Source organism: Balearica regulorum, chromosome 1 (genome assembly GCF_011004875.1).
Source record: "Balearica regulorum gibbericeps isolate bBalReg1 chromosome 1, bBalReg1.pri, whole genome shotgun sequence".
Classification (NCBI taxonomy): Eukaryota; Metazoa; Chordata; class Aves; order Gruiformes; family Gruidae; genus Balearica; species Balearica regulorum.
In genome coordinates, this window is record NC_046184.1 from 58,374,024 (window position 1) to 58,399,540 (window position 25,517).

General features: G+C 40.1%; 1 protein-coding gene across 2 annotated transcripts in view; it reads left to right on the forward strand.

Moving 5' to 3' along the window:
* MYH9 (myosin heavy chain 9) overlaps nt 1-25,517 on the forward strand; it is a 73,322-nt gene that overhangs the window by 32,997 nt on the left and 14,808 nt on the right. For both annotated transcript variants that reach the window (XM_075753441.1, XM_075753449.1), the window contains exons 4-23: nt 595-622; nt 1,419-1,512; nt 6,579-6,671; nt 7,365-7,428; nt 7,994-8,092; nt 8,957-9,100; nt 11,296-11,391; nt 12,481-12,599; nt 13,717-13,869; nt 15,534-15,707; nt 16,516-16,689; nt 17,265-17,379; nt 19,764-19,957; nt 20,307-20,428; nt 20,808-20,877; nt 21,826-21,986; nt 22,714-22,822; nt 23,792-23,923; nt 24,591-24,797; nt 25,285-25,422. In XM_075753441.1, the coding sequence (XP_075609556.1) occupies nt 595-622; nt 1,419-1,512; nt 6,579-6,671; nt 7,365-7,428; nt 7,994-8,092; nt 8,957-9,100; nt 11,296-11,391; nt 12,481-12,599; nt 13,717-13,869; nt 15,534-15,707; nt 16,516-16,689; nt 17,265-17,379; nt 19,764-19,957; nt 20,307-20,428; nt 20,808-20,877; nt 21,826-21,986; nt 22,714-22,822; nt 23,792-23,923; nt 24,591-24,797; nt 25,285-25,422 (2,486 nt within the window). The remainder of the gene's footprint in view (nt 1-594; nt 623-1,418; nt 1,513-6,578; nt 6,672-7,364; nt 7,429-7,993; nt 8,093-8,956; nt 9,101-11,295; nt 11,392-12,480; nt 12,600-13,716; nt 13,870-15,533; nt 15,708-16,515; nt 16,690-17,264; nt 17,380-19,763; nt 19,958-20,306; nt 20,429-20,807; nt 20,878-21,825; nt 21,987-22,713; nt 22,823-23,791; nt 23,924-24,590; nt 24,798-25,284; nt 25,423-25,517) is intronic.

Here is a 25,517-nt window from a genome sequence, read left to right on the forward strand (position 1 = left end):
TAATACAATAGATGATGGTGCCACAAATAAATCAGCTGTAGAGGACTTAGGCTGCTGCTCAGCATTGTAGTTTTCAAGTCCATTCTCTACAAAATAAGTAACAAAAATTTATCACTGAGCTTCCAGTGTTTCTTTTGGAGGTGAAAGCCTCTGTTTGATTTGATGTTTTTGGGACTTTACGATTTGTAACGGTTTCTGTCCCACTTCCCCATTTCCACTGTTCTGCTGATAACTTTTGTAAATCAGTATAAGCCCAGTATAAAGGGGGAGAGGCTGAAGAAGTAGATGTACATGCAGCTGTCGCTCTGTGGTAAAGAAACATTCAGTGAGAGAGCTCTGTATTGTTTGCAGAAAAATTGTAATGCAAAAAATATTCTTTCTGGATGAAGAAAACTAAATTGCGATGGTGCCGTTATACTTTGGCAGATGGTGGGAGATTGGCATCTGTTGCCAAAAAAGGGGTTACCCGGCCGTATTTCTGAAGACGCTTGGCAGAGTTTGCTAGTTCCTTTTTTTGTCTTTGCCGATTTCATTCTGTCACAGAAATTTAATTTTAGAGTCTCAGTCTAATTACTTTTTAAAATTTTATTCTAGATCGAGAGGATCAGTCCATCCTTTGCACGTGAGTATTACAGCTCATCTGGATGTCAAAGTCTGTGTTAAAAATCTTGTTTGGAGGGCTCTCTTAATTATAAATGCTGGGAGTGGGCTCAATAAATCAGGTAATAGTGGAGAGTCAAGGAAGGTCCCACTACAGTTCTTACAATATATATCCAATCCTTTCTGCAGAATAATTTTCTTAAGAATTGGAGGAAGAAGGGAGGTTTTGAAACAGCGCCTGTGCTCAAACTCCTAAAGAAATACAGCTTTGGCAATGGAAGAGGCTCGGAGAAGTCCTTCAGATTTGATGCAGCTGTTGTGTTTAAGTACACTCATACTGATGAGGCTGATACAGTAACAAATACTCTTGATACAGCAGTTTCTCTTCTAGATAGAGCAAAATTTGTTGGCCCTCAGTTCTGCTTCAGGAATTGGTATGTTTCTTGCAGTCAGGAGGCTTCTTTTTGAAAGATCCCTTCATTACCTTTCACCCCAAGCTCTACAGCAGCCTCCGGATTATTCCTCAGCCACTTGGCAATCTTCGTATCCAAGTGACTAGAAAGCGTAGTTCTTTATTGCCTTCTCTCCTCCGCGCACATGTACAGAACCTGCACCCAGCAGTAAACTGGGTGAGGGCTAGCCTGCAGTCCAGCTAGACTACTACCACTTGACAGTGCAACTTGTTTTTTCTTGGTTTTGAGGGAGGTTTCCTAATAGCTAGAATGCAGTTAAGGAGCTCTGTAGCCCTTTTGGGGTTAGAAATAAGAATATGTCCCTCTGCATCTTCTTTGTGAATAAATTGCAGATTTTCTTTACAGAGGTGAATCAGGAGCTGGTAAGACGGAGAACACCAAGAAAGTCATTCAATATCTGGCTCATGTCGCTTCCTCACACAAGTCTAAAAAAGACCAGGTAAGTCCTGGGTTTAATGAAGTTTTATTGATGTACTGACTTCGCACAAAAAATACATATTGGCTGATGGTGCTAAAAGCCTTATTGGTCAATAACAGCCTAGCTACTGACACTTACCAGGGGACTGAGGAGGACAGTGAACTATGAAACAGTAAAAGTTTGTCAAAAATTGCAAGCCAGGGAACATTGTTCTAAGTCATAACTCCTTTGAATTCAGTGGAGCTACAGTGGGGATAAACTCATCCACAACCTTTTGGATTCGTGGGCAAGTGCATGGGCAAGAGACGCTGTAAATGAAGCATCACCCATACTGATCTTTTTACACAGATGTATTGCTTATAACCAGTCCAGGCAGTGTAAAACCTTTGTAGATTAGGTCTGGCTATTATATATACTATCTCAAATCTGGAGAATACAGTGATAGGCTAGTGGACATCAGCTGAAAACTTTAAAATTGTAGAAAACATTAAAAGGGTGGAAAACAGCCACGTGTTAGCAGCACATGAAAAGAAGGGTGGTGGTGATGGTGGGAGGACTTTAAAGATGTCTCACTTATATTTTTTTCCCCTCCCTCTCCCCCGATGGACTATTGCCGAATTCGTCAGTTGTATCCGCGTAGGTGAGCTGCACGTTTACTGCACGTTCTGCACCAGGAATGCGTTTTCTGTCCCATTGTGTGATTTTTTTGAGCAGCTTTTCACTCCACACCAATATCACTTTCTGCAGCTAAAACAAATCCATAGACAATTCACAATTTATTTTTTTTTTTTGTGTGGTGCACAGTAATCTTTTTGTGAGGATGTTCAATTGGACACTAAAGTAATATCAAGAATACTTGTGTTCTGTGTTCAATACTAGTTTGCATTTAAAGTTTTTCTTGCAGGATTTTCCCAGATATACCATTCAAGAAGTATTCCTCCAGGGCAACAGGGCTGGACCAGGCTTTCCTAGAACCATAAGTGTCTAGTGTGCGTGGTGTCCCTAGTAAGACAAATGTAGTTAGATGTTCAGCTTTCTGTTCCCTGCAGTGAGATGTGGCTGCAGATTGCAAAGAAAGGTTGGATGAAAGGCTGACCTGCAGACAGGGTGTTCCAGGAGTGTGAGCTTGTTAGAACTTAACACGTTGGAAATGTTCACTGGTGAGCTGTGTAATGAAAGCCAGGCGCCAAGTGTGTCCACTGTATCTCTGTATAAGAGTTTTCCCATAGTAGCTTAATGTGTAGGCATGTCTTATGTGTGTAGAGTATATGAATAAGAAGGCATCTCTGCACGCAGGCATAGTATGTGTGTGTACACACATAGTAATAAGTAACTTCTGAAATTCAACCCAAAAAAATACTTTCAATGTGCCAAACTTTCAGGCATATGAAGGCTTTTTCCATGCTCTGTCAGTAGCTGTATTTAGAAACATGCTCCTTGTTTCTTTTTTTAAGTGTGGAAAATGGAATCATGGGGTTGAGTTAAGTATTCTTCCACTGCTTATCCTTGAGCAAAATTTCAACCACCGAAGCAGGATGGACAGTCTGCTTAGGAGAATAAAACAGTCCTAAGTTGGACTGGTTGGTGATTTGCCCAAGTTTGGTTATTTATTCCCCGCCCCCCAAGTTCTGATTCTTCTGAAAAGTCCTGCAGCTCACCTTTTGCTCCACTTTTGTGACTAAATGGTGGCACTGGCCTTACTGGGGAGGATTTAGAACTGGAGTCTTTGAATGGTAATTGGTAAGGAGTGCTCTATGCAACAACTCTTTATAAACCTTAAACTTGGAAGCAGATTATAAGGGTTTATGAAGATGAATGCATTAATTTTTTTGAAGATCTCGGGTATACTGGTCACAGCAGATTTATTCCATAGGGTTCAAACCTTTGTACTGCAAGACGAGGCCCTGAACTTAATCAATGGTAATATAGAAAGTAATGGTGCTTTATCTACCAGAAAGGTTTCTTGACTGTCTCCTATCAGAAGTTTTGGATGTAAACCCCTGTTTTTCCAAGTATCAGAGCAAAATCAGTTTTATAAAGCATATTCTTCAACTCTCGCTCTCTTGTTTTGGAGATAGTGGCAGCTTCCACTGATCCCAGTGCATTAGTATATTCAGCTAATAGCTTCTAGCTGCATGGTGTGACTACTAAGCACATTGAGGCCGCTTTTGGGGTGTACTGAATCTAATTATATAAACACTTTTTTCATTTGATGAAACTTTATTTATGGAAGTTGAGATTTTATGTTTTCCCATGTTTAGTCTCTGCTTCTCTACTGACTTCTCAAATCATTAAATTGTTTTTTCAAGATGAGGATGTTCACAGCTAATCAGAAATTCATGGGTAATAGTTGCTAATGCTTAAATATTTGTAATGAAGTTTAGGTGATGGATGATTTTTCTCCCTTCTCCATACAACCCACTGTTGTTGGGACTCAGTTATTTCAGAATCTCTCACATGACTCCAGAGAAGAATACAAAAGCAAATCCCTAAAGTGTAAAAACCAAACCAAACAGAAAAAGCCAAACACCATCCCCCATATTTTAGTTTTTTTAAACTGCATGCTGTTAAAACTGGCTGTGATTTCTAGATGCCTTTCTCCATACTTCTGAAGAATAAATGGCTGGCAAAACCTCTACTTTGCATAAAAATAATTCCAAAAAGTGTATAAGATGCAAAATATTCAGAGTACAAGATAGATATCAAGGATTCTAGTTGCTTTAAATTTGCGTTGTAACTTCAGAGCAGTAGAGAGTGTACTGAAGTGTGTGTGCTGCCCAACCATGGGCTGACAGAGCCAATTATTGCTTCTGTTTTCATGAGGAGTGTTGTACATCAAATGCATGCCAAGTATTAAACAAATTTGTTTCAACTCAAGCAATAGCAGTTACAGGTGTCAGAAAATTGGCAGCGTCTTAATGATAGGATCCATAGAATTTCTAGAAGGCTTTGACAGACAGCTCCGTGTTATACTCTTTTTGCTTTGCAAAATCACCCATTATATAATAAAGTGAAAGGTAACTGTCAAAATTTAAGGTAAAAAAAAACCCCAACAAACCCCACCCAAAAACTCCTTTAAAATTTTAAAGATAAAAGGGTTGTCTTTTTAAACCAAGCCAGTGTACAGTGCATGCCAGTGAGGAATGGATACATTGCAGTACTTGCAGCCACTTAATCTTATGTGCCATTGCCATGGCATGCTGAGAACTTGCTCTTTCCACTCTATGATGGTACTAAGGCATGTCATGATTGCTAACTGACTTGACCAACTCTAGCGTTTTCCTTTCCCCACAGCTCTATATTGCCACCTTGGTGGTTTAAGAGAGCTAATCACCTCTAAACTACAGTTTACCAACACCTACTTGATGTTAATGACACTTTCTTCCTGAGGTACTAAAAAACAGGAGAGTCTGTAGTATGGATTTCTATAAAATTTTGATCTTTGCTTAGCTAAGCATGATCTTAGTTTTATTTTTAGCCAAATACTTAAAACAGATTTGATGTCAAAGCCTAACTTCTGTTTAGAGGAGAAAAACGGGCTTTATCTCTTCCCTCCTTGTTCCATAGTTGGGTTGAAATGCTATGTTGCTGGCATCTCGTACTTGCGTATTAACAGATGGCATTTACAAACAAAGGCCTAGGACTTCACTGCAGGTTGGGGAGGAGGAATGGGGTGATGAAAGAGTGTTCCAACTTCAGTACATGTGCCAGAATAGGATGGCAAATGTGACTGTCACACGGTTTCAAGGACTGAATCCTAGTTTCAAGGTTTTCTCCTTACAAAGCCAAATGCTGACTCTGTTGTGAAAGAACAGATGTCCCAGCTCAGGTTCCCTTTCCAGGGCTATCTCCCTGTTATATATACCTGACAGTGAATAAAAGTGTTTGCAGCAGCTGGCCCTTCTGTATATGTGTGGTTCTACAGGGACTGAAGGTCCTGTTTGGCCTTTCACTTTGCAAGCTTGAAGCGATGTGATTGTGGAAGTAAGAAATAAAGACTTGTAGTTCTTTGTATAGTTTCTCATGTATCTTCCTATTTTTTTTTTTTTAAATTGCATGTATTTTTAGAGAGACTGTGTAAGGACTAATCTGTTTTGTAATGCACTTTGAAATGAATGGGAACAATTTTCCTTTAGAAATACCCTTAAATAATTTGCCCATAAATTCCAGTTCTCATGAATCAAACTTCATTTCCATCCATTATGCATAGGAAGTCTTGAGTACATATTGATAACTGCTAAAAAGAGAAGCATTCTTCTAAACTGTCATTTTCTGTCTCTAGAAGCTTTTTAGGTAATCTTGAAATAGCATTTATCAGAGAGGACAAGTAATTTTTAAAAACAGCCAGGGATATATCTAGAGCCTGCAGGGAAAGGTGTATATGCTTCAATGGTCTAGTACTTGGCAGGGATGAAGGTTCTGAATTTTCTTTTTCTACAGCTCCAGCCTTTTGTGTTCCTTGAGGGGAGGAGTGTGTGAATTTGGCAGCAGAATGCAAGCGATCATGCAGTTTGTGGGATACTACTAATTCTCTTTTTTGTGTGTCTCCTTACAAAGGAGGTTTTTGCTTGTTTGTATTTTGGAAGATGTAGACTCCTAGTGCAAGTTTTTTGTATTGTTGCTCTTTTTTTAAAGATCATGAGACCTTTTCAGATTAGCGTCTTAACCTACTACTAGCAGAGTTCAAGGCTGTCTTACAGTAGCAAGACAGGACTTTTCTCACTCTTCCAGCCTAGATGCCAAGACACTTCTGGGATGATCTCGGATGGTACGGTGTTTCACTTTGATCCTGGGAAGTCTGTGGGATGTTATGGCCAAGTGGCTTTCAAGTGCTTCTTGTTAACAGAAAGACAGCACTGGGATGCCTGTGTTGAGGAAGGGAATAAGGCATATTTGTGAATGTTTCTGTTTTACCTAGATAACTAATGAGTCTCCTTTGAAGGTTTAAGGGATCGTCTCCTAAGGTTTAATATGGCTTCTCTACAACAGATGCCAAGCTAGTGTGAATTGAAACTTCAGTGCTGGTTTGCCCAAGGTTTAATGCAGTAAACTGCTACCTAATTTATTAATTTCTGATTTCTCTCTAGGGAGAACTGGAGAGACAGTTGCTCCAGGCTAATCCCATCCTGGAGGCCTTTGGAAATGCCAAGACAGTAAAGAATGACAACTCTTCAAGATTTGTGAGTATCCAGTGTGGATGCCAGTGTGCTATGCTTTCCAGAGGGATGACTTGGTCTGCTTTTGGATCAATTGCTGTCAGGGAGAGGACAGGGATAGGCCAACTGTCTGTGAGTGACTTCCCTCAAATTAATCTGGGAAGTGAATTTAATTCAGTGAATTATCCAGAATAGACCTGATAGGTCTCTGGAATGAAGAAACCTGACCCTGTGCCAGGATGATCTGTGCCAATTTTTGTTGTAAGTTTATTATAGTCAGTTTTATCCTGAAGGGCAAATACTGGTCCTTATTTTACTTGCTCTGGAGAGCAATGGACAGCCTCTGAGAGGCAGGTGGGGGAGCTAGAGCTGGAACTAAATGAAAATGGTTGAAGCTAGTGTTGAGGGAGGTGGAACTGTCCAGATCATATAGCACATGAAACTAAACAGACCCTGGTTGTGGGAAATCTAGGCTGAAACATAATGATTTGAATTGTAGGCTATCTGAATGTCAGAAGTGTCTGAAAGTGTTTGGTGTCTTGTTTGTTGAATTGTAGTTGTAATCAGCAGGAATTGCATATTAGCTGACCTTATGTTTTGCCTAAAACCTGCCTGACCTGTTCTGAACTTCCTTTCCTGGATTAAAAAGGAATTACTGTTTACTGCTGTTTCTAGATAGCATTAAAATTAGTATTCATTCTATTATCTTCCTCTTAGGGCAAGTTCATCAGAATCAACTTTGATGTCAACGGCTACATTGTTGGAGCCAATATCGAGACCTGTATCCTTCCTGTAACCACTTGAAAGGAGAAGTTAAAGGCTATAGAGGTGGCAGTAATGGTACCTAGCAATTTCTTCACAACTGACTTTCTGTTTGTCAGGTCAAGAAAGTGGTAGGAAGCACTTAAATTTATGCTAGCAACATTACTGTTGTAGTCTCCCATTTCTTCATATAGTATTTTGTGACCTTTGTGATCATGGTGGAAATCTTTTCTGAATGAATGAATTCTCATCTTAGGAGGCTGAAGTGGAAGCATAAACTGTGATAAGATGAATAGCTTTGGAATTTCATAAGCCTTTCCCACTTTTGTCTAAGGCAAGTAGGGATGGATGGCCACTGTTGTTCTGTTTTTTATCAGTTAAGTCTCTCATGTCATAGCCATCATTCAGAGGCTGGCAGAACTGAGACCAGAAGCTCAGTGGGTTGTTGACTGATAGTGATTGCTAAATCAATACCCTTGTTGATTGGCATGAGGAGGACATCAGGCAGTATGAGTTTTTTTTTTCTCTTGCCATAGAATAGGAAGTGATTTGTATGTTCTGCCATGTGCCTTGACTCTCTGAAGATCTGCTGGAGAAGTCACGTGCAATTCGTCAAGCCAAAGAGGAGAGAACCTTTCACATCTTTTACTACCTGCTGTCTGGGGCAGGCGAGCATTTGAAGAGTAAGTATGATTTTGTTGTAGTTATGGGGTTCCCTCATCACGACGACAGAGGATCCAAAACACTCGTAGGCTAGGACCTGTTCCTTCATAGTTTCTTGGCTCTGCCTTTTAGGTATGGTCATCCCTCCTCCACTTCTTCCATACACTCACACATCCCTCTGCCCTCCCTCTGCACTTCTCGATTCCTGAAAACTTGCTTCTCTGGTTCCTTCCTGCACTTGTCTCCTTGCCAGCAATGACTCTACGCCCTTCCTTATCTAAATCACTGTTCCATGTTTAGTCTCGTCTTGCATGATGTAAACCCCTCTAGTGCAGGAATGGTCCTACCATGATGTGCTCAGCGTTTAATTGAATGGAGCAAAGCTGCTGGCATCTAAGCAGCTGTAGAAGTCTAGGATTGTAGTTCACCTAGCTCAGCCTAGTAATCAGGGTACATGCTGGGTGAAAGCTGCAAATTGATCTGCGGGAAGGACAAGAGAGGCCTTTTCTCATAGTTGCTACTGTTTCAAGACCTATAGATTAACTTTCACCTGACTTGAAACAAATGAGGTGTCTGAAATGAAAGGCAAATTTACTTTCAAGTTAATCCCTGCTTCATATAGGCTTAGATCATAATGATGATTGACACTGCTTTGGTGGAGTAGTCCAGGGGAGGGAATAGAAAGAAGTAAGGCAGAAAAACTCTAATTTTATCTAAAATATGTTAAATGTTCAGCCTTCATTAAAACTGGGCTTAATCCCAGATTCATCCAGCACCTGCTAGCATATGCAAGTCAGAAATTTGATCTCAGTGGTAGCTTGTTGTCTATTTAAAAAAAAAAAAAAAAGAAGCCATACTAACTTTTTTCTGAATTCCTTCCTAAGCTGATCTGCTGCTGGAGCCTTACAACAAATATCGCTTCCTTTCCAATGGGCATGTTACGATCCCGGGTCAGCAAGATAAAGATATGTTTCAGGAGACCATGGAGGCAATGAAGATCATGGGCATCCCAGATGAGGAGCAGATAGGTATGAATCCTCTGAAGGGCTTGAAAATGCAAGAAAATGAAAGAGGGAACAGATCATATCTCTCTGGAGCTTCTTTATTCTGAGGTTCTTTTTTTGTTTGTTTTTTGGGGGGGGGGTGTTAGTTGGTTTTGTCTGGTGTCCGTCTTCCCCCTCCAAGTGAACAGTGTGCAAGTAATAAACTTAGTGGCTTTGCAGTGACCCACCTCAGGACCTAACAGCACAGTTTCAGTTTATACAGTTAACTAATGAAAACATGCTTCTGCTTGCTGTTTTTGTTCCCCATCTGAGAGCTGTATATCCAGTTTATGAATAACATATCCAAGATATAAGAATCCCCTCATTCTCTTGTGCAATGCGCAGCTTGTGTGCTCCCCCTATCCCTAAGCAGTGGCTTTAAAGTATCTAATCCAGCCACTGCTGGATTAGTCCTTTGAGAATGGCTTGGTCATAGTGCCTTTCTTTCCAGCTTAACGCTGAACTGCTGATCAGAAATTAATATTGTCTGATTTTGGGAGCACAGTACCATGACAGTGAAGCTAGAATTGCATGCAGCCAGCACAAAGTGTGGTGATACGTATTCACCAGAGCTCTGTGCTATCTCATTCATGATCTGCCTCACTGATTGGTAACAAGTGTTCTGCAAAATTTCAGTTTCTAAATGTATAAGGTCTTCTAAAACTAGGAGTATTTTTTCTCTACACTGAAGCAAGCATCTGTGGTGGTTTGAGGTCACCACTGCTTCTGCTGGAGGCAGCAGCTCTTGTGGCTTTAGGGAGTATTTGCCTGTGCCTTAACTATTGCTCTTCACAGTCCAGCCTGCTATAAATGCACACTGTTGTTATCCACTGTTTAATACGCTTCTTAAAGTCCTGAATCATCGGAGACTGAAAGTGCTGTATGGAGGTGAAGAGAAATTTGCCTAAACAAAACAAAAAAATTTGGCAGCCTAATTTATTGTCAGGATGTTCTGTTATGCTCAGTTTTCTGAGTTGGGTTTTTAATGTATGCTCTAGGGCATCTCTTTGCTGTCACATAGATGAGCTATTGGTTCCAGCCACTGCAGCAAAGATAGCTTTAGTGTTTTGCACTTGTTGTTCAAAGAGTGAAGTGCATTAATGTTACTTATTGGCTTAGAAGAGTAATATATATATGGTAGCTGGCTGGCTGGTACATTTACTTAGTTTTGATGTAAAGTCTAAACACTCACTATCTTAATTTATGAGCCAACATCAAAATAAGCTCTCTGTCCAAGTGCCAGGACTCCAGATTCAGCTGTCAAACCACTGAATTTCATAACATGCCACTAGGAACATACATGTTCCTTTTCCATTACTCCTGATGTAGCATATATAGAGCCTTTGTTAGCTCTGCTATCAAAAGAATATTGTTTTAAAACAAATGTTCTATTACAGGTAGAAATTAGGGAATGAAAAATCTTTGGTACAAGATCCCCTTTGCAAGTGACTGGCAGTTTATTTTGCTCAAGGCAACTAGAAGCTATTATGCAACAAGCTTTGATCGATACACGGTGAAAATTGAATTGATGCTATGGCATTGAAAAATGTCTTTCCTGTCCTGGCATCTGATGCTGATTTTGTCGTGCACCATTCCAAGAGTAGGAATATATCATTAGCAATGGGTGGGGTGCTTCAGCATGTAATTAGTAATAGTTATGGTACAGGCACTTTGCCCGCATCCTGCTGGCCTTCATATGTTATAATGTATGTCTGTATGGACTACAGACCTTGGTCAGCGAGCTGAAAGTGATACAGGGTTAAAGGAACAAAATCTTCCATGTCTTAATTGGTTTGTACTCTTAATAACTGTCTTTCCTGTGTTTAACAGTAGTCATTGAGGAAAATAGTGAATTTTGGCCCTTTAACAGAGATCAAATGTTTTATTAAAAAATATAGATGTTGTAGAGTGGTGCATTACCTTCAATCCTGTCTCCCACTTTACTATAGTGATGTTGAGAACGGGTAAATTTCCAGGCTGTGTAGTCTTGCACAGGAAGGACAGGGAAAGTCCTGTGTCCTGAATGGGAGTCATATAGAGGAATTACCTGTGGTGTTTTTTCCTAAATTCCAGAAGGATCTTTGAAATGTGGAGAAGGGCATCTTAACCATGTCAGGAAAGGTAACTGGGTCATATTGGGCTTTTTTCCTGATACTAAGCTGCTATTATTATTTCAAAAGGTCTGCTGAAAGTTATCTCAGGTGTTCTTCAACTTGGCAACATAGTCTTCAAGAAGGAGCGTAATACAGACCAAGCCTCTATGCCAGACAATACAGGTAACCAATCTCCTTCCCCCTGCAAAGAAAAAATGCAGAAAAAGCCTACAGGAAGTTCTTGCAAGTAAAATAGTATATTATAGTATGTAGGAATGCTGGAGTCTTGTTTTTCTATAAGGTGAATTAATTGTCAAAGGGGCTGACATGCTACTTCATACAAATACACGCTGTTTTGCCAAGGGTGTGTTTGCAGCCACCCATGGGCAGGAATGCGGCACTGTTCTTGTGAGAGGGCTAGGCGGGAAGTGCACATGATGACCAGATGGAAAGGATTACTCTACTGGAATATGTAGTGTGTGTGTGTGTGTGTGTTTTAACCAAACTAGGAATGATTGCTCCTACAAACCTATATTATCAGACCTTAAGGAATGTTCTTTGCTGGCCTTGTAGTTAGACTTGTAACTATATGAGTAAGGTGGATAGTTTTCTGGTGGGTATAAAGTATGTGTATATATTTTAATTGCACTGCCCATTGTTGCATGTGTAAATAGTACCATGTTTCACATGACAGAAGGCCATCTGTTGGAAGACTTAGCTCTTAGATCTTCATTATAGATGTACTGCAGAAATATAAGAGGTTGCTAATTTATCTTTCAGTGTTTATATGTTGAGCTATTATTATGGAAAATGCTTTAAATGGCATTTTGGGGAGGAGAGGAAACCATTTAGGTTTTAGATCTTGAATCTGAAATACAGAGTTGCCTCAAAGACTAAACAGTTGATGAAGACAGAACAATTAGCTAAGAAATACGTTACTTGACGTATCCTTAAATCGATTACAGACTACAAATGTTCTAAAGCTTCCATGTTATGACTTAGTGGTATGAGAGTATTGCTTCAAATTTACTCTCGTGGCTTCTGGAGAAACTCAATAGCCTGTAGGATGGGTTGCAAGAGTTTTGGGGGGATTTTTTTGTTTTTTAAGATACCTTTCTTTGTCTCATCAACGTGTTCTTCACTTAACATTTTTTATAAACTGTTTCATGACTCTCTTGGGAAGGCAGTTGCAGGGATGTTTTTCTCTTGCTTTCTGTGAGAAAAACAAAAGAACATTAATCTCTTTCTTGTTTCCTCTTTTACTGTCTTTAGCTGCTCAGAAAGTGTCTCACCTTTTGGGTATCAATGTGACAGATTTCACTAGAGGTATCCTGACTCCTCGCATCAAAGTTGGGCGAGATTATGTCCAGAAAGCTCAGACCAAAGAGCAGGTATGCATTCTTTAAAAATGAACGAGTACTTTAGTCTTTAATCTTGCCGCCACAAAGCTAACAAATGTATTAGAGGTTTCTGTAGCATTTAATAACCATCTTTATGACTGCAATGTGTGGCAACCACGCTTGAATAATGTAGCGTACGTATTACTTCTAGTATTTGCTCACTTGACCTGTATGAAGATAGAAATCACCCTGCCCCTGTAGCACTTTTTCTCATCTGTGAAGAGCAAAAAAAAAAAAAAAAAAAAAAAAGCAACTCTTCTAATTTTGGTGACTGTCTGTCTGTCCCAAGGGAGTAAGTTCCTTCAGTGCTGTATGCAAGGAAGACATTTTCAAGTTGCTGTAATACAGAAAGCACCATTTTTGAGTAGGTCAGCTAGGGTGGAAGAATTTGCTGCTCACCCTTGAAATTGATTGTAAATTTTGTAACATTCTTGAATCAGGTTGTGCTGTAAATGAAACCTGACCTAGGAGATAATGGCCTCCTGAACAGAGCAAGGCCCTGTGCTTACTCACTGCATGGCTTCTTTATGAACACAACCTTATTCTCAGTGTAAACAAACATTTCCCCATAACACAGAAGGGATTAAGAAGAGAGTAAAGTCTAGAAAAATTCACAGGCTGTCTTTCCATGCTGCCTTTCCATTTTGATATTTAATTTCCTGCTATGCTTAGTGTTTCTGTGTCAATTCCAGATAGGGTGCTGGTGTGGGAGGGAGGGATTTGGCTTCACAAATCCTAAATTACAAAAGAATTTCGATGCTTTTCTTTGGGCCTATGAAACACACTACGTTACTATAGTCTTTGGAGATGACTGGGCATAATTTTTCTTTCTTGAATACCAGACATTTGTTTCTCCAACAGGCAGAATCCTGAAATTTGCCTTTGACGCATTAATTTAGTAAGACAAAATCTTTGCTCTTGTTTATAGAGTATCACTGTGCCATCTACTTTTCATTTGGAATAACCTCTGAAATGAGCCTTGTTCAGTGAGTTAGATGGTTTAGAGAAAAATCTCAGACAACAGTTGACCATTAGATGCCAAAACTGTAATCTGTGTCTTCCTTTGGATTATAATGTAACTCCTGATCTTTGTCTTTTTTCTATTTAGGCTGACTTTGCCATTGAAGCGCTGGCTAAAGCCACTTATGAACGTATGTTCCGGTGGCTGGTTATGCGTATCAACAAGGCGTTGGATAAGACCAAGCGACAGGGTGCATCCTTCATTGGAATCCTTGACATTGCTGGCTTTGAGATTTTCGAGGTAAGGAGAGGTCATGTTCTTACATTCAGCACAGTTTACCGTGGAGCAAAGACTGCTAAAGGAAATCACTTTAAAACTGGAAAAGAATAGTATAGTTTTGGAATGGATGTGTATTCCACATTTGTTATTTGAGATCCCTGCTGACATGAACTGTCAGATATAATAACCTAAGTGGTTAATTCTTTAGTATTTTATGTATTCTAAAAATGTTTTATCTTATTGCTCTATATTCTGGTGCTTGCATCTTTTTTGGCATGTGCATCAGAATTATGTTAATTTCACAGTTCCAGGTGTTCTTGATTCTTTATAGCTCACAACTTAAGAGTTTGCTAACCTACAAAAAAGTCTTTAATAATGTCATCTAGAGTTATGGATCACCACTGGACTTAAAATTTTATGTCCCATTAATCTGTCCCAAAACATATAAAGGATGGTCCAATGAAACCTGTTAGTATCATTAAAAATTGTTAGAAATGGTTTCTTCTTCTTCCTGATGAGTTTTGGAAAAGGCAAAGACAGAGTAGGCCAAATCAGAACCAACATATATTCTGACCTATGTATGCTCCTTTCTTCTAGAAGCATGAAAATCAGGGATCAGAGTGTGGTTTCACATACAGCTAAGCTGATTTAACAGCTCCTTGATACATAAAAGGGGTGAACTTGTTCCTTTTCCCCTCTACTGCTACTGGCCGCCATTGCTTGTACTGTTCACCTCTAGCCCTGCAGAAAATATTTTCTTAGGGTGTTTTATAATTGAATCAGTCTGCAGTGGGGAATCTGGGCATAAAAACTGATGCAAGGTAAATGTAGGAGAGGAAGAGCTGATGGAAAAGAGGGGAAGTGGGAGCTCCCTCTATAGGTGGCAGTGAACTGGTAGGCCAAATCATTATGTCTATGAAACAATTTTAGAATGTGGTTTTGCATTATACTTAGTCTGAAGCAGCCACATGCTGCCATCAGAAAAGAACTATCCTGCCATCCCCATTATCCCAGCCAGGCAGCTCCTCTCAACCTGTCTTGTGCTGGATCTAGCTCATGTGCAGCTGCAGGGTGAAATGGACCAATTTATTAATGAAATGGAAAACTAAGCCACAGAAAAGTTCTCTTCAGCAGCTGCATTACATTTAGTGTGGTCTAACATGAAAATGTGCCTTTGGTTATTAACCTTGTCCTTACAGTTTGAAGAAATCTAGAGATGTTGAAGAATTTTCCCTCACTTTCCTTGCTCTGATTTTTGTATATGAGGATTAAAAAGGGACTTTCCAGTCCACATGCTTTTAAGAATTTGTCTTCAGGCTTCTGTTGCTTCCTCTTCCTGTGAAGAAGACCTGCCAGCTCTGAGTTTGTGAGAAACATTGAGTCTTTTCTGTTCCGAGGTTAAGTAGCTGTAGTAATTCTTCTGCTGTTTACAATTAAAGATTCTTTCGCAAAGTCTGAGAAACAGCATGTATGAACTTCCCTAGGGATTGCCGCAGCGATATAGTGGCACGTGACAGGGAAGGCAGTTCATAAGCAAATGGGATTATTGACAAAGGGATGTCCACCCCGCACAGAACAATAACTTAAATTCATGAATGACAGATGTGATCTTTCGTGCTAAGAGAATAGTAGGTGTGTCTTCAAAAACAACTGTTCAAACATATTTCTACCTTTCTCTTCGTTAGCTGAACTCATTTGAGCAGTTGTGTATTAACTACACAAATGAAAAGCTGCAGCAGCTCTTTAACCACACCATGTTCATTCTGGAGCAAGAGGAGTACCAGAGGGAGGGCATAGAGTGGAATTTCATTGACTTTGGCCTGGATCTACAGCCCTGCATTGACCTCATAGAGAAGCCGGTAAGCTTGTTCTGCTGTCAAGCAGCAAGAAATGGCTGCATTAATTTTGTCATTGAGCACATAACCTCTACCTTTAGACTGGAAACTAGCTTTCTAGCTTTTGTAATCCTCTGCTGACACTGTGGTATGCTTAGAAGCAGAAGGGAACAATTTCGTCTTTGTCTGAAAGTGTGTCACCGATAAATCTGTTGGTATCAGTTCTGTAGGAAATAGTGCATGAAAATAGATCTAGTCAGCCACTTTTTCCTCTCACAAAATTGTCTTCATTTGTGTAGATTTGCATGGTACTAGATGTATGTGTGGCTTACCATAAGTAGTGTGAACTTCCTTACTTAACTATAAGTGTGATGAGAAGCTGTGAATCTCTGTTGCTTTCATTCTGCTCTAATGAAACTTGGAAATTTATAAATTTCATAGTACATGTTCCAATAATAAAGACTAGTTTGTAAAATATTCTGCTATGGTCTTCTGCATTTAGATGCCTGGATATTTGCAGAACAGTGTGACAGTGTTCCTTCTATTAAAAAGATATTTTTTTCCATGTAAAACAACCTAGACAAATGTCATGGAAGAGACCTTTGCATAATGTTAGAATTCAGATGAGAGTTTTGAAGAATTATTAACAATTTCTGTTAGTATGGAAGTAGTTGAACTGATACCCCACAACAGGTGAATGTGATGGGGATCAGGCTTAAGTTTGTTTTGTTTTGGGTTTTTTTTGGGGGGGTGGGGTGTCCTCTAGCCATCTAAAGGTGTTAATTATTGGTGTAGTCATGTATTCAATGATGTTTCGATGTTTCCTTTCAAGGCTGGGCCTCCTGGTATACTGGCTCTGTTGGATGAAGAGTGCTGGTTCCCAAAAGCAACAGACAAAAGCTTTGTGGAAAAAGTTGTACAAGAACAAGGCACCCACCCCAAATTTCAGAAGCCAAAACAGCTAAAAGACAAAGCTGACTTCTGTATCATACATTATGCTGGCAAGGTAAAAAATTAGTAGCTAACATGTGAACATTGGAATGTCTGCTATATTTTCTAATGCATAACCACTGCTCTTAAAAATGGCTGCTTACCAAAATGGCTGTCTATGGGGAAACCAGTGGAAGATTTAATGAAGTTGTTCCATTCCTGTGGACCTTACAAGGGCCTAAGGGGATTTGCCTGCAAGTTATATATGTATAGTTGATAACACGTCAAACTGACACCAGTTTAAATTTTTTCTTTGTGACTTGGTGAAATTGGAGGTACTGTTCAGAAACCTTGCATCAAGACTTCATCACCAAAAATGATGATGTAGTTGGCTTTTGTGTCACACTCTGGGTGGTGCAAACTAGCATTGCAAATCCTTTTCCTTTACTGACAGAACAGAACATGCAGCTGTTTATTAGGGTTTGAAATTTGTAGGTATGCTTGCTTAGATGGCAAATCCAAGAATGATTAGGTAATCTGTTGTTGATTGTGCAAACCTTAGTGCTACTTTTATAGACTTTGCAGGATCTTGTTGCATCTTGTGCTGCAGAAAATTCCCCCCAAGTTTCTTGACGTGTGTATCTCCTCCAGGTGGATTATAAAGCAGATGAATGGCTGATGAAGAACATGGATCCACTGAATGACAATATTGCTACTCTTCTCCACCAGTCGTCGGATAAGTTTGTTTCTGAGCTGTGGAAAGATGGTATGTAATTAAACTTAATCTCATTTGTTTTCTCTTGTTTTATGTGGAAGAGTTTGTTTGATCATCAAAAGTTTGTGATGAGTTGTGTCGCTTTTCTCCCAGAAGACTAAGCCATCAAGATGAGCATTATCTGGAACATCCTTTGCTTAGATCACGGTATTGCATTAAAAGTTCACTGTAACTCATGAGAAAGGTTCACTTGCATCAACTTACCTTAAGCTTGCTGCCTATATAGCAATCATGTCTTAAAACCAAGAATGCCAAGATAAAATATGAATGCACCATTATGTCCCAGCAGCTTGCATAGCTGCAACACTCAAACACAAGATCTGAGGTTGAATCTATGTTTTCAGTCCTGCAACTAGTGTGTTCTTTCTGCAGTGTCGGTCAGTATTTTACTCTTATCTTCTCTGGGTTTATCTGCTTTTGAGTCTTACTGTTGCTGTCACTTTCTGTGGTGGGTTTTCTTTGACGTCTCTGTCTGTTGCAGAGATGCAGAACGTTCAGAGAGCCTATTTCTATCAACACTTTCCTATTCTTCATCTAGAACCAGGTGACTGAGAAACCCAGCTGTTGTGTCATGTGTGTAATGCATCCTAGAGCCATGCAAGAAATGCTTCCGTTAACTTCTCTTTGTCCCTTTGTCATACCTGCTTGTCTTTCTTGTTCATTTCCTCTGCTTTGTGCTAGTAGCTCCTCACAGACGTTAAAACAAAAGTAAAATTCTCACCTTGCAAGTGGACACAAGAAAAATATGGACGTACTCAGGTGCCGAAGGTTGCTCTTGCATAGGAACAGCTAAAAGCAAATCCCTGTCAACTGTTTGAACATAGAGCTAGCAAGGCTGTATTTCTTGCAAGATTTGGAAGGAAGATTTCTGAGACTGCATTTAAACTGACATCCAGTTTAATTTTGATCTAGTATTGGGATTTGACTTCAGCTGCTGATCATTTAAAAGACAGTTAGTTTCGCAAAGGAACTGCATGAAAAATGTCTGTCAGCAACTTGTGCCTAACAAGGCCTTTGCTGTGTGAGACTCCTTTTGGCCTTGAATTGTCAACTGAACTACAGCTAATCAGTTCTCATTTATTGTTCTTAGCTGGATCTTCTGCTGCAAGTGACTGTCCTTTTTGCTATCTTGATGTAGATTGCAAGGCTCAAGATTTTTAAGAGGATTGTTCCAGCTGCAATCTGGGACACTCTTCTGTGGATTTCCCTGTGATGTCATCTAGTAACATAACCTTCTTTTCTTTCTGATAAGACAACCTTGACCCTATTCTAAGAGGTGCTCTAGAAGTGAGCAGTTCTAAATTAGTATTAGCTGCAAATCAGAGTTTCCTTTCTTGTTCTTTTGTAGAGGTTTCTCTTAAGAGGTTTTGTTTTCTTTTTTTTTAATCAGAAGCCAGTTGAGCACAAGTTGATGTATTTTCTGAAGTGAAGATTGGGAGCCTGAGTTTAGGCATCAGCCAGCCATTAAAAATAAAGTGAAGTAATTGCCTGAAGCCCTTAATAAAAATGTACTGGGGTGTGGAAATTTATAGTGATACAGTTGGTTTTGGTTGGATGGGTGAATTTTTATCTCCATGTAGAAGAGCAATAGGAAGAAGTAATGCTTTAGTTTCTTCTTGACCCTGCTACTCTCAGATCTATCTGGCTTCTGTTGGGGGGGGGGAAAAAGGGTCTGTGAAGTCCACCCATCAAGGTGATAGCTTCATCAGTGCTTGGATGTCACTGTGGCATAGCGGAGAAACTGTTGGGGCAGGGAGTTCTGACTTTTTCCTTGTGATATTGTTCATGTCTCTGTCATAGAATACTTGTACTCCAAAAATAACTCAAACAGTGGTATCCTGAGGTTTGGTTTCTATCATGCCTTTTACCATGTTTGCACAGTTTACAAGTAGATACAGCTTATCTGATCACCCATCATGGCAGGTCTGCCTGTAATGCAAGAGTGAAGCTGGGCTTTTTCTCTAACTGTGGCCCCTTCTGGGTCAGAGTTAACTTACAGTTGACTCTGCTGGGCTAGCAGCTAGAACTCTTGGTTTGGTGTTTTTCATTATAACCTAAGCAAGTAGAAGCATCTGAAACTCACTTCTAGATTGCTTTTCCAGAGCTGCCATCCAGAGCATCAGTAGAATATATGTTTGGGAGTAAGTTTGACTCCATCACTCAAACTTCCTGTAGTGAGCTGTTGCTTCTTTTTTCCTTCCTGCTCCTATCCCTGCACAAATTCTGTACAGGAGTCAACATCTGTGTAGAGATGAAGCAAAAAGGATCCTGCAGCTCCTCTCATTTATCCTGTTCTACCCAGATGTTCTTTGTAATTCCAGTGTTTCCTTGGTTTGTGGCAAGAATTTTAACACTCTGTCTTGTGCTCTCTCTAGTTGACCGTATTGTTGGACTGGATCAGGTAGCTGGTATGTCAGACACAGCATTGCCAGGGGCCTTTAAAACCAGGAAGGGTATGTTCCGAACAGTGGGACAGCTCTATAAAGAACAACTGGCTAAACTCATGGCTACCTTGAGGAACACCAACCCCAACTTCGTCCGTTGCATTATTCCTAACCATGAGAAAAAGGTAAAGACAGTTATAACAGTACAGCCCGTGCAGTCTTACATGGGCTTCCTGGGGCATGTGGCCGGGTTGCTATCTTTTGTTGGGTTTTGCAAGAGATCTTAAAGAGGTCCTGTTTTCTCAGGATATCTCAGGATATCTTTTTAAGGTCATGCTAAATAACTGTATAGTTATGCAAATTTTGGAGACTGATCTTTGTGGTTCTTCTTAAGGTGGCATAAAAGCTTTCAATTGCTTCTAACTGGAAGAGAGAGAACTGCCTGCTTTACAAAAAAGATGGGGAGGCAAGGGAGGGTAAGCCCCTTCTGCAAAAGCTTTGTGGTATTTATAAAATATGCTTTTTCCTCACTAGGCTGGAAAACTAGATCCTCACTTGGTCCTTGACCAGCTTCGCTGTAACGGAGTGCTGGAGGGAATCCGTATTTGTCGTCAAGGTTTCCCCAACAGAGTTGTATTCCAGGAATTCAGACAGAGGTAAGTCCTAGAAAAGAATCTGAAGCAGTCTTTACCCTGGCAAAGTTAAGACGTAAGTGCAAAACTTGCAGTATTTTATTGCAACTAGATTGCTGCTGTTTGCAAAGGCAGTGCATCTGTCCCTTGGTATTCCCTGGCACAAAGCCTCCCAAAAATATCTTTGACTTCTGTAGTGTGTGTAGTTAAGGTGAGGCATAGAAGACCCATCTAAGACTGCTGTGTCATGCTTTGTTGTCTAGGGATGAAATTTTTATCTTCTAACAAGACCATAAACTGTCAAACTCATAATGGCATAGAAACGCATTACTGATTTTTTTTTGTTGTTGTTATTGTTTTCAAATATACTTGTGTAACTAGTCTAATGCTTTCTTCTTTTCAGATATGAAATCTTAACTCCAAATGCAATTCCCAAAGGATTTATGGATGGAAAGCAGGCTTGTGTGCTGATGGTAAGACTTCCCAGAAGCTCTACTTGAATAGAATAAACTTCATGCGTGTGGTTTGGAAATCGGAGTCGTGTATGTTAAATATATCTTGTGCTCGCAGACAAAAATTCCAGTCAAATATTTTGTCTGAGAAGAGAAGGGTGCAAAAAGCTTTCTCTTGGCTTCGCAAATGAAGGCTTTTGACTAGCATGAGTTTCAATAATCCTAGGCAAAGAGGATCTTTCTGTTCCACAGAAGCATGCACTTTGAGATGCCAGCAGTATTCATGGAATCAAAATGCTTAGAAGCATTAATGTTATCTTTAGCACATGCTTAAAGTATGAGCTTCAACAAACTTTTTGTAATGGCCTGCTGATGACAAATGCTTTTGGTGAAGGCTCCAATTAATTTCTGCAGAATTGCCTGCTTCGAAGGGAAAGCTTTGGTTCTGTAGCTTGAAGACAGGAAGAGACTGAATTGAATTTGGCTGTAAGGGATTCCCTGTTTTCTGTCTTAAAGGAGTATACCTTATTCCTCTTAACTAGCATAAGTGTTGACAGCAAATCCTTTAAAGGACAGGAAAGTTGGTTGGGGTGCCTTTTTCTGACAAAGATTAGGACTGCAAAAAAATAAATAGGAAGGTTCAACAGATGTGTTTCCTTTAGGAAGGAAAGAGGGCTCTTGGGACTAAGCATATGTTCCTCACAGCATCCTTGTAGTTCTGGGTACTTGATGTGGTGTAGTATTAAACAATGCTTTCTATACTATTTTCTGTCTCTAGTTACCTCCATTTCATGCTGTGCTTGGCTGAGCTCAAACTCCTCTGGGAGTTTATTGGAAGCTAGCAACTTTGGTTGGCCTGAGTGGCTCATTGTAGGAAAGGGGTATCTTACAGCCATGAGACACAAATATGTTTTGTGATGTTTCACATGAAGCATTCTTTGCAGGAGATGAATTCTTCTCTCATTTTAGATCAAAGCATTGGAGCTGGATTCCAACCTTTATCGAATTGGACAGAGTAAAGTTTTTTTCAGAGCTGGAGTCCTTGCTCATCTTGAAGAAGAGAGAGACCTGAAGATCACAGATGTCATTATTGGCTTCCAAGCATGCTGCAGAGGCTACCTGGCCAGAAAGTAAGGACTGTGTTTTGTAAAGTACTTTATAAATGTGTATTTCTCCCATTCAGGTACAAGTTTCTCCAAAAGAAGTTGATTAGAAATTATTTTTGTCAGAAGGGCCATGATTTATTTGTTGTATATAACAGCTGATGGTTGTTTTAGGGTTTTCTGATCTCTGTAATGCCAGACTTCTGGCATCTGCAAGAAACCCAACTCAGTGTGCTGCTATCCCACATACTACCAGAGCAGTAAAGTTTATTCCTGTCTCTAGGAATACCATACAGAGGGCAAAGTTTTTGACAGAAGAGCTCCAAATGTGCAAAACGAAAAGGTCTTAGTATAGTACTGATCCAGGAGTTGCAGGATTTCTCTTAAGCTATTAAGTGGGAATGCAAATTGTACAGTTCTAAAAATAAAAGCGGTATCCGTCAGATTGGCAGGGAAACACACTTCTGTTTCAGATCTTCCTTTTTTGAAGTGAAAATAGTCAGGCTTTTCAGATTAGAAGACATTAGGGAAAAACTTTATTAAATAGGAAGTTGAATAAAGGAAAGGATAACCACTCTTACCTGAGCAAAAAAACAAACACTTGGAAAGAGAGAGGAAGCTAACTGGAAATTTTGCTGGTTTATTAGGAGGGAACCTTCTAAAGTAAAAATGTAGAAGTATCTAAGAAAGGGCTTGGTGGAGAGAATTGCATCCTGCTGTGGGTTCCTTTGTCTGACCTCCACTTACCTTGCAGAGCCTTTGCCAAGCGCCAGCAGCAATTGACAGCCATGAAAGTGCTTCAGAGGAACTGTGCTGCTTATTTGAAACTGCGGAACTGGCAATGGTGGAGGTTGTTCACCAAGGTATTGTTTTTCCCTTTGCAATTTGGACAGTTTGGTTGCAATTTCAGCTTCTCAGGTTGAACCAGAGCACAAAACCCACTTCCTGTACCATTAGGCTGGCTTTCCACTGTACCTTGATTCATTTAGGCAGAGAATATCGTAACATATTTTATAGCTCTGCAGTATGTGGGCATAACCCAAGTGCAAGGCTATATCCAAGTAATGTTGTGGAAAAGCAGAAGTCATCTTTTAATGCCTTGTGCCTAAGAAGAGTAAGAGGATCACTTGCTTTGGTGGTATGGCACATCAGAGAATTACTTACTACATGGCTAGTCAATTTAGCTAGACAAAAATTGTTAATGTGGGGATGGCTTGCCATCTCTTTCCCCAGGGTCGTAAGAGCAAAGGAAAAGCACTGAAGTCTGTTCTTGTTGTTAGACTTGTAGATATTTTACCTTTATAAGGACAATGAACATATAAAGAAATGGGTCTCTTTTCTAAATGTATGGCATTTCTTGCTTTTTAGCCATGAGACTTTGCAGCAAATGAGAGTTGAGAGCAGATCTTAAACTTTTCTTCTTTTTCTTATGAAATGACTTCTGAGGGTTTTTGATGGGGAAGCACAGAGATGGGTAGTGTTTGGTTTTTGTTTACATTGACCTACCTGTGAATGTCCCCACTGTATGGCAATTTTTTTATTCTCCTGCTATTACTACTTAGCCCTTGAGGGTCTGGAGTTTACCCAAACCTTTCCTGATGCATCCCATCCTGAAGGAGAGTTGGGCAGGTAGAACGTGTGTTATTGGCAGAGTAGATGATGCCTAGTCATCTATGATCCTCCCAGTGTTCACAACGAAACAATTGGTCAGCCCTTCAAATATGACACTTATCTAAAATACTGTTTTATTCAATGCTTATCAAGTACGAGAGCATTTCTTCATGTTTTCCTTGTTCCTTATAAACATCTCATTCCCTTGGTTTCCCTTTCAGGTGAAGCCCCTTCTGCAAGTAAGCAGGCAGGAAGAGGAGATGATGGCCAAGGAAGAAGAACTAATAAAGGTCAAGGAGAAGCAGTTAGCTGCAGAAAATAGACTGAGTGAGATGGAGACCTTCCAGGCCCAGGTGAGTTTGCAAACCTCATGTGTAAAAGTCCTTCTCTCTCTACCTGGCCTACTACTTGAGAGCTCCTCCTTTGCTTTATTGGTCTGATATACAAATTGTAGAACTCCCAAGTTGTTGAAAAATGGGACTTGGCTGCCATCTTGTTCAAGTTCCTTTGCCCTTCTTCCCCGCTCAGTTCCTCTAGCAAGTCATTTTGTACGGTGACCACTTATTGCCCTTCTATAGCCATGATGTGAAGAAAAGTCTCCTTTGGCTGAGTATTATAGCAAACCGGTTGAATTCAACCTCGTCATTAATGTAATCCTTTTTGGGGGGGGGGAGGGGGGGGAACTCAAAAGGTGGCAGCAGGGTTGTTTTTCTGTAGGGCTGATAATTACTTGTATTACTTTTGCAGGGGAAAACTAGACAGTATCCTTATTTCAAATGGATATGGTCTTGAGAAATTTAAGGCAAACATAATATGTGTTTGCAGTGCATGGTTTCTGAAGGAGAACAAACACTTAAAAACTGTGTTTTGATATTTAGCTTTTTCATTAGCAGCAGGAGACTGCTGCAATGAATAAGACTGTAAGTGTGGAACACAGGAGCACATAACTTCAGTTTACACAGATTGTTAAGTTCTTTGGTAAACTGGAGCTTCTCTTATTTCTGGCTTTGTCCAATGTAGCTAATGGCAGAGAAGATGCAGCTGCAGGAACAGTTGCAAGCAGAAACTGAACTCTGTGCTGAAGCTGAGGAGATAAGAGCTCGCCTGACAGCCAAGAAACAAGAATTGGAGGAGATATGTCATGACTTGGAAGCAAGGGTGGAGGAAGAGGAAGAACGGTGTCAACATCTGCAGGCTGAAAAGAAGAAAATGCAGCAGAACATTCAGGTAATGCCTTAGGAATGCCGTCTCTTGTCAGTAAAGAGGATGGTAAGGGTTAGAGTGGTTCTTTTGCCTCAGCTTGGAGAGAAACGGGAGAGAGAACAAAAAAAAAAAAAAAAGCATAGAAAAATCTATCTGTGGAAATAGCAATAGAACACAGGGATTCTGGTGCTAAGCCTGAGGCATTCAGCCAGTCATCTGGAATGAGCTGTTCCATTCTTGAAAATTAAGATGATGGCCACTTGTCAAATAATTAGACAAGTCTTTGCTTAAGCCAGATGTTTTAGGAATGGTAGCATTGTTTATTCTGCTAGAAAACTTGTTTGTTAGAATGCAGTATGTTACATTAAGTCATGACAGAGATGTCATTTCTGGAAAGTACCTTGAAGGAAGGGTAAAGAAACCTTCCAAGTTCTAGTATTGCTGCTATGCTGTTACATTGGTTAGTGAGCAGCACTGACAAATGCCTTGCTTTTCTGTGGGTGTCGTGAAGGAACTAGAGGAGCAGCTTGAAGAAGAAGAAAGCGCAAGGCAGAAGTTGCAGCTAGAAAAAGTGACCACAGAGGCCAAATTGAAGAAACTGGAAGAAGATGTGATAGTTCTGGAAGATCAGAATCTCAAATTGGCTAAGGTAAGATTCCTGCAGCTTCTTACACAGGCTAAAGATGCACAGGTGTTTCTCCTGGAGCCACCAACCAGAGGTTGACCTTTCCCATAATATGGGGA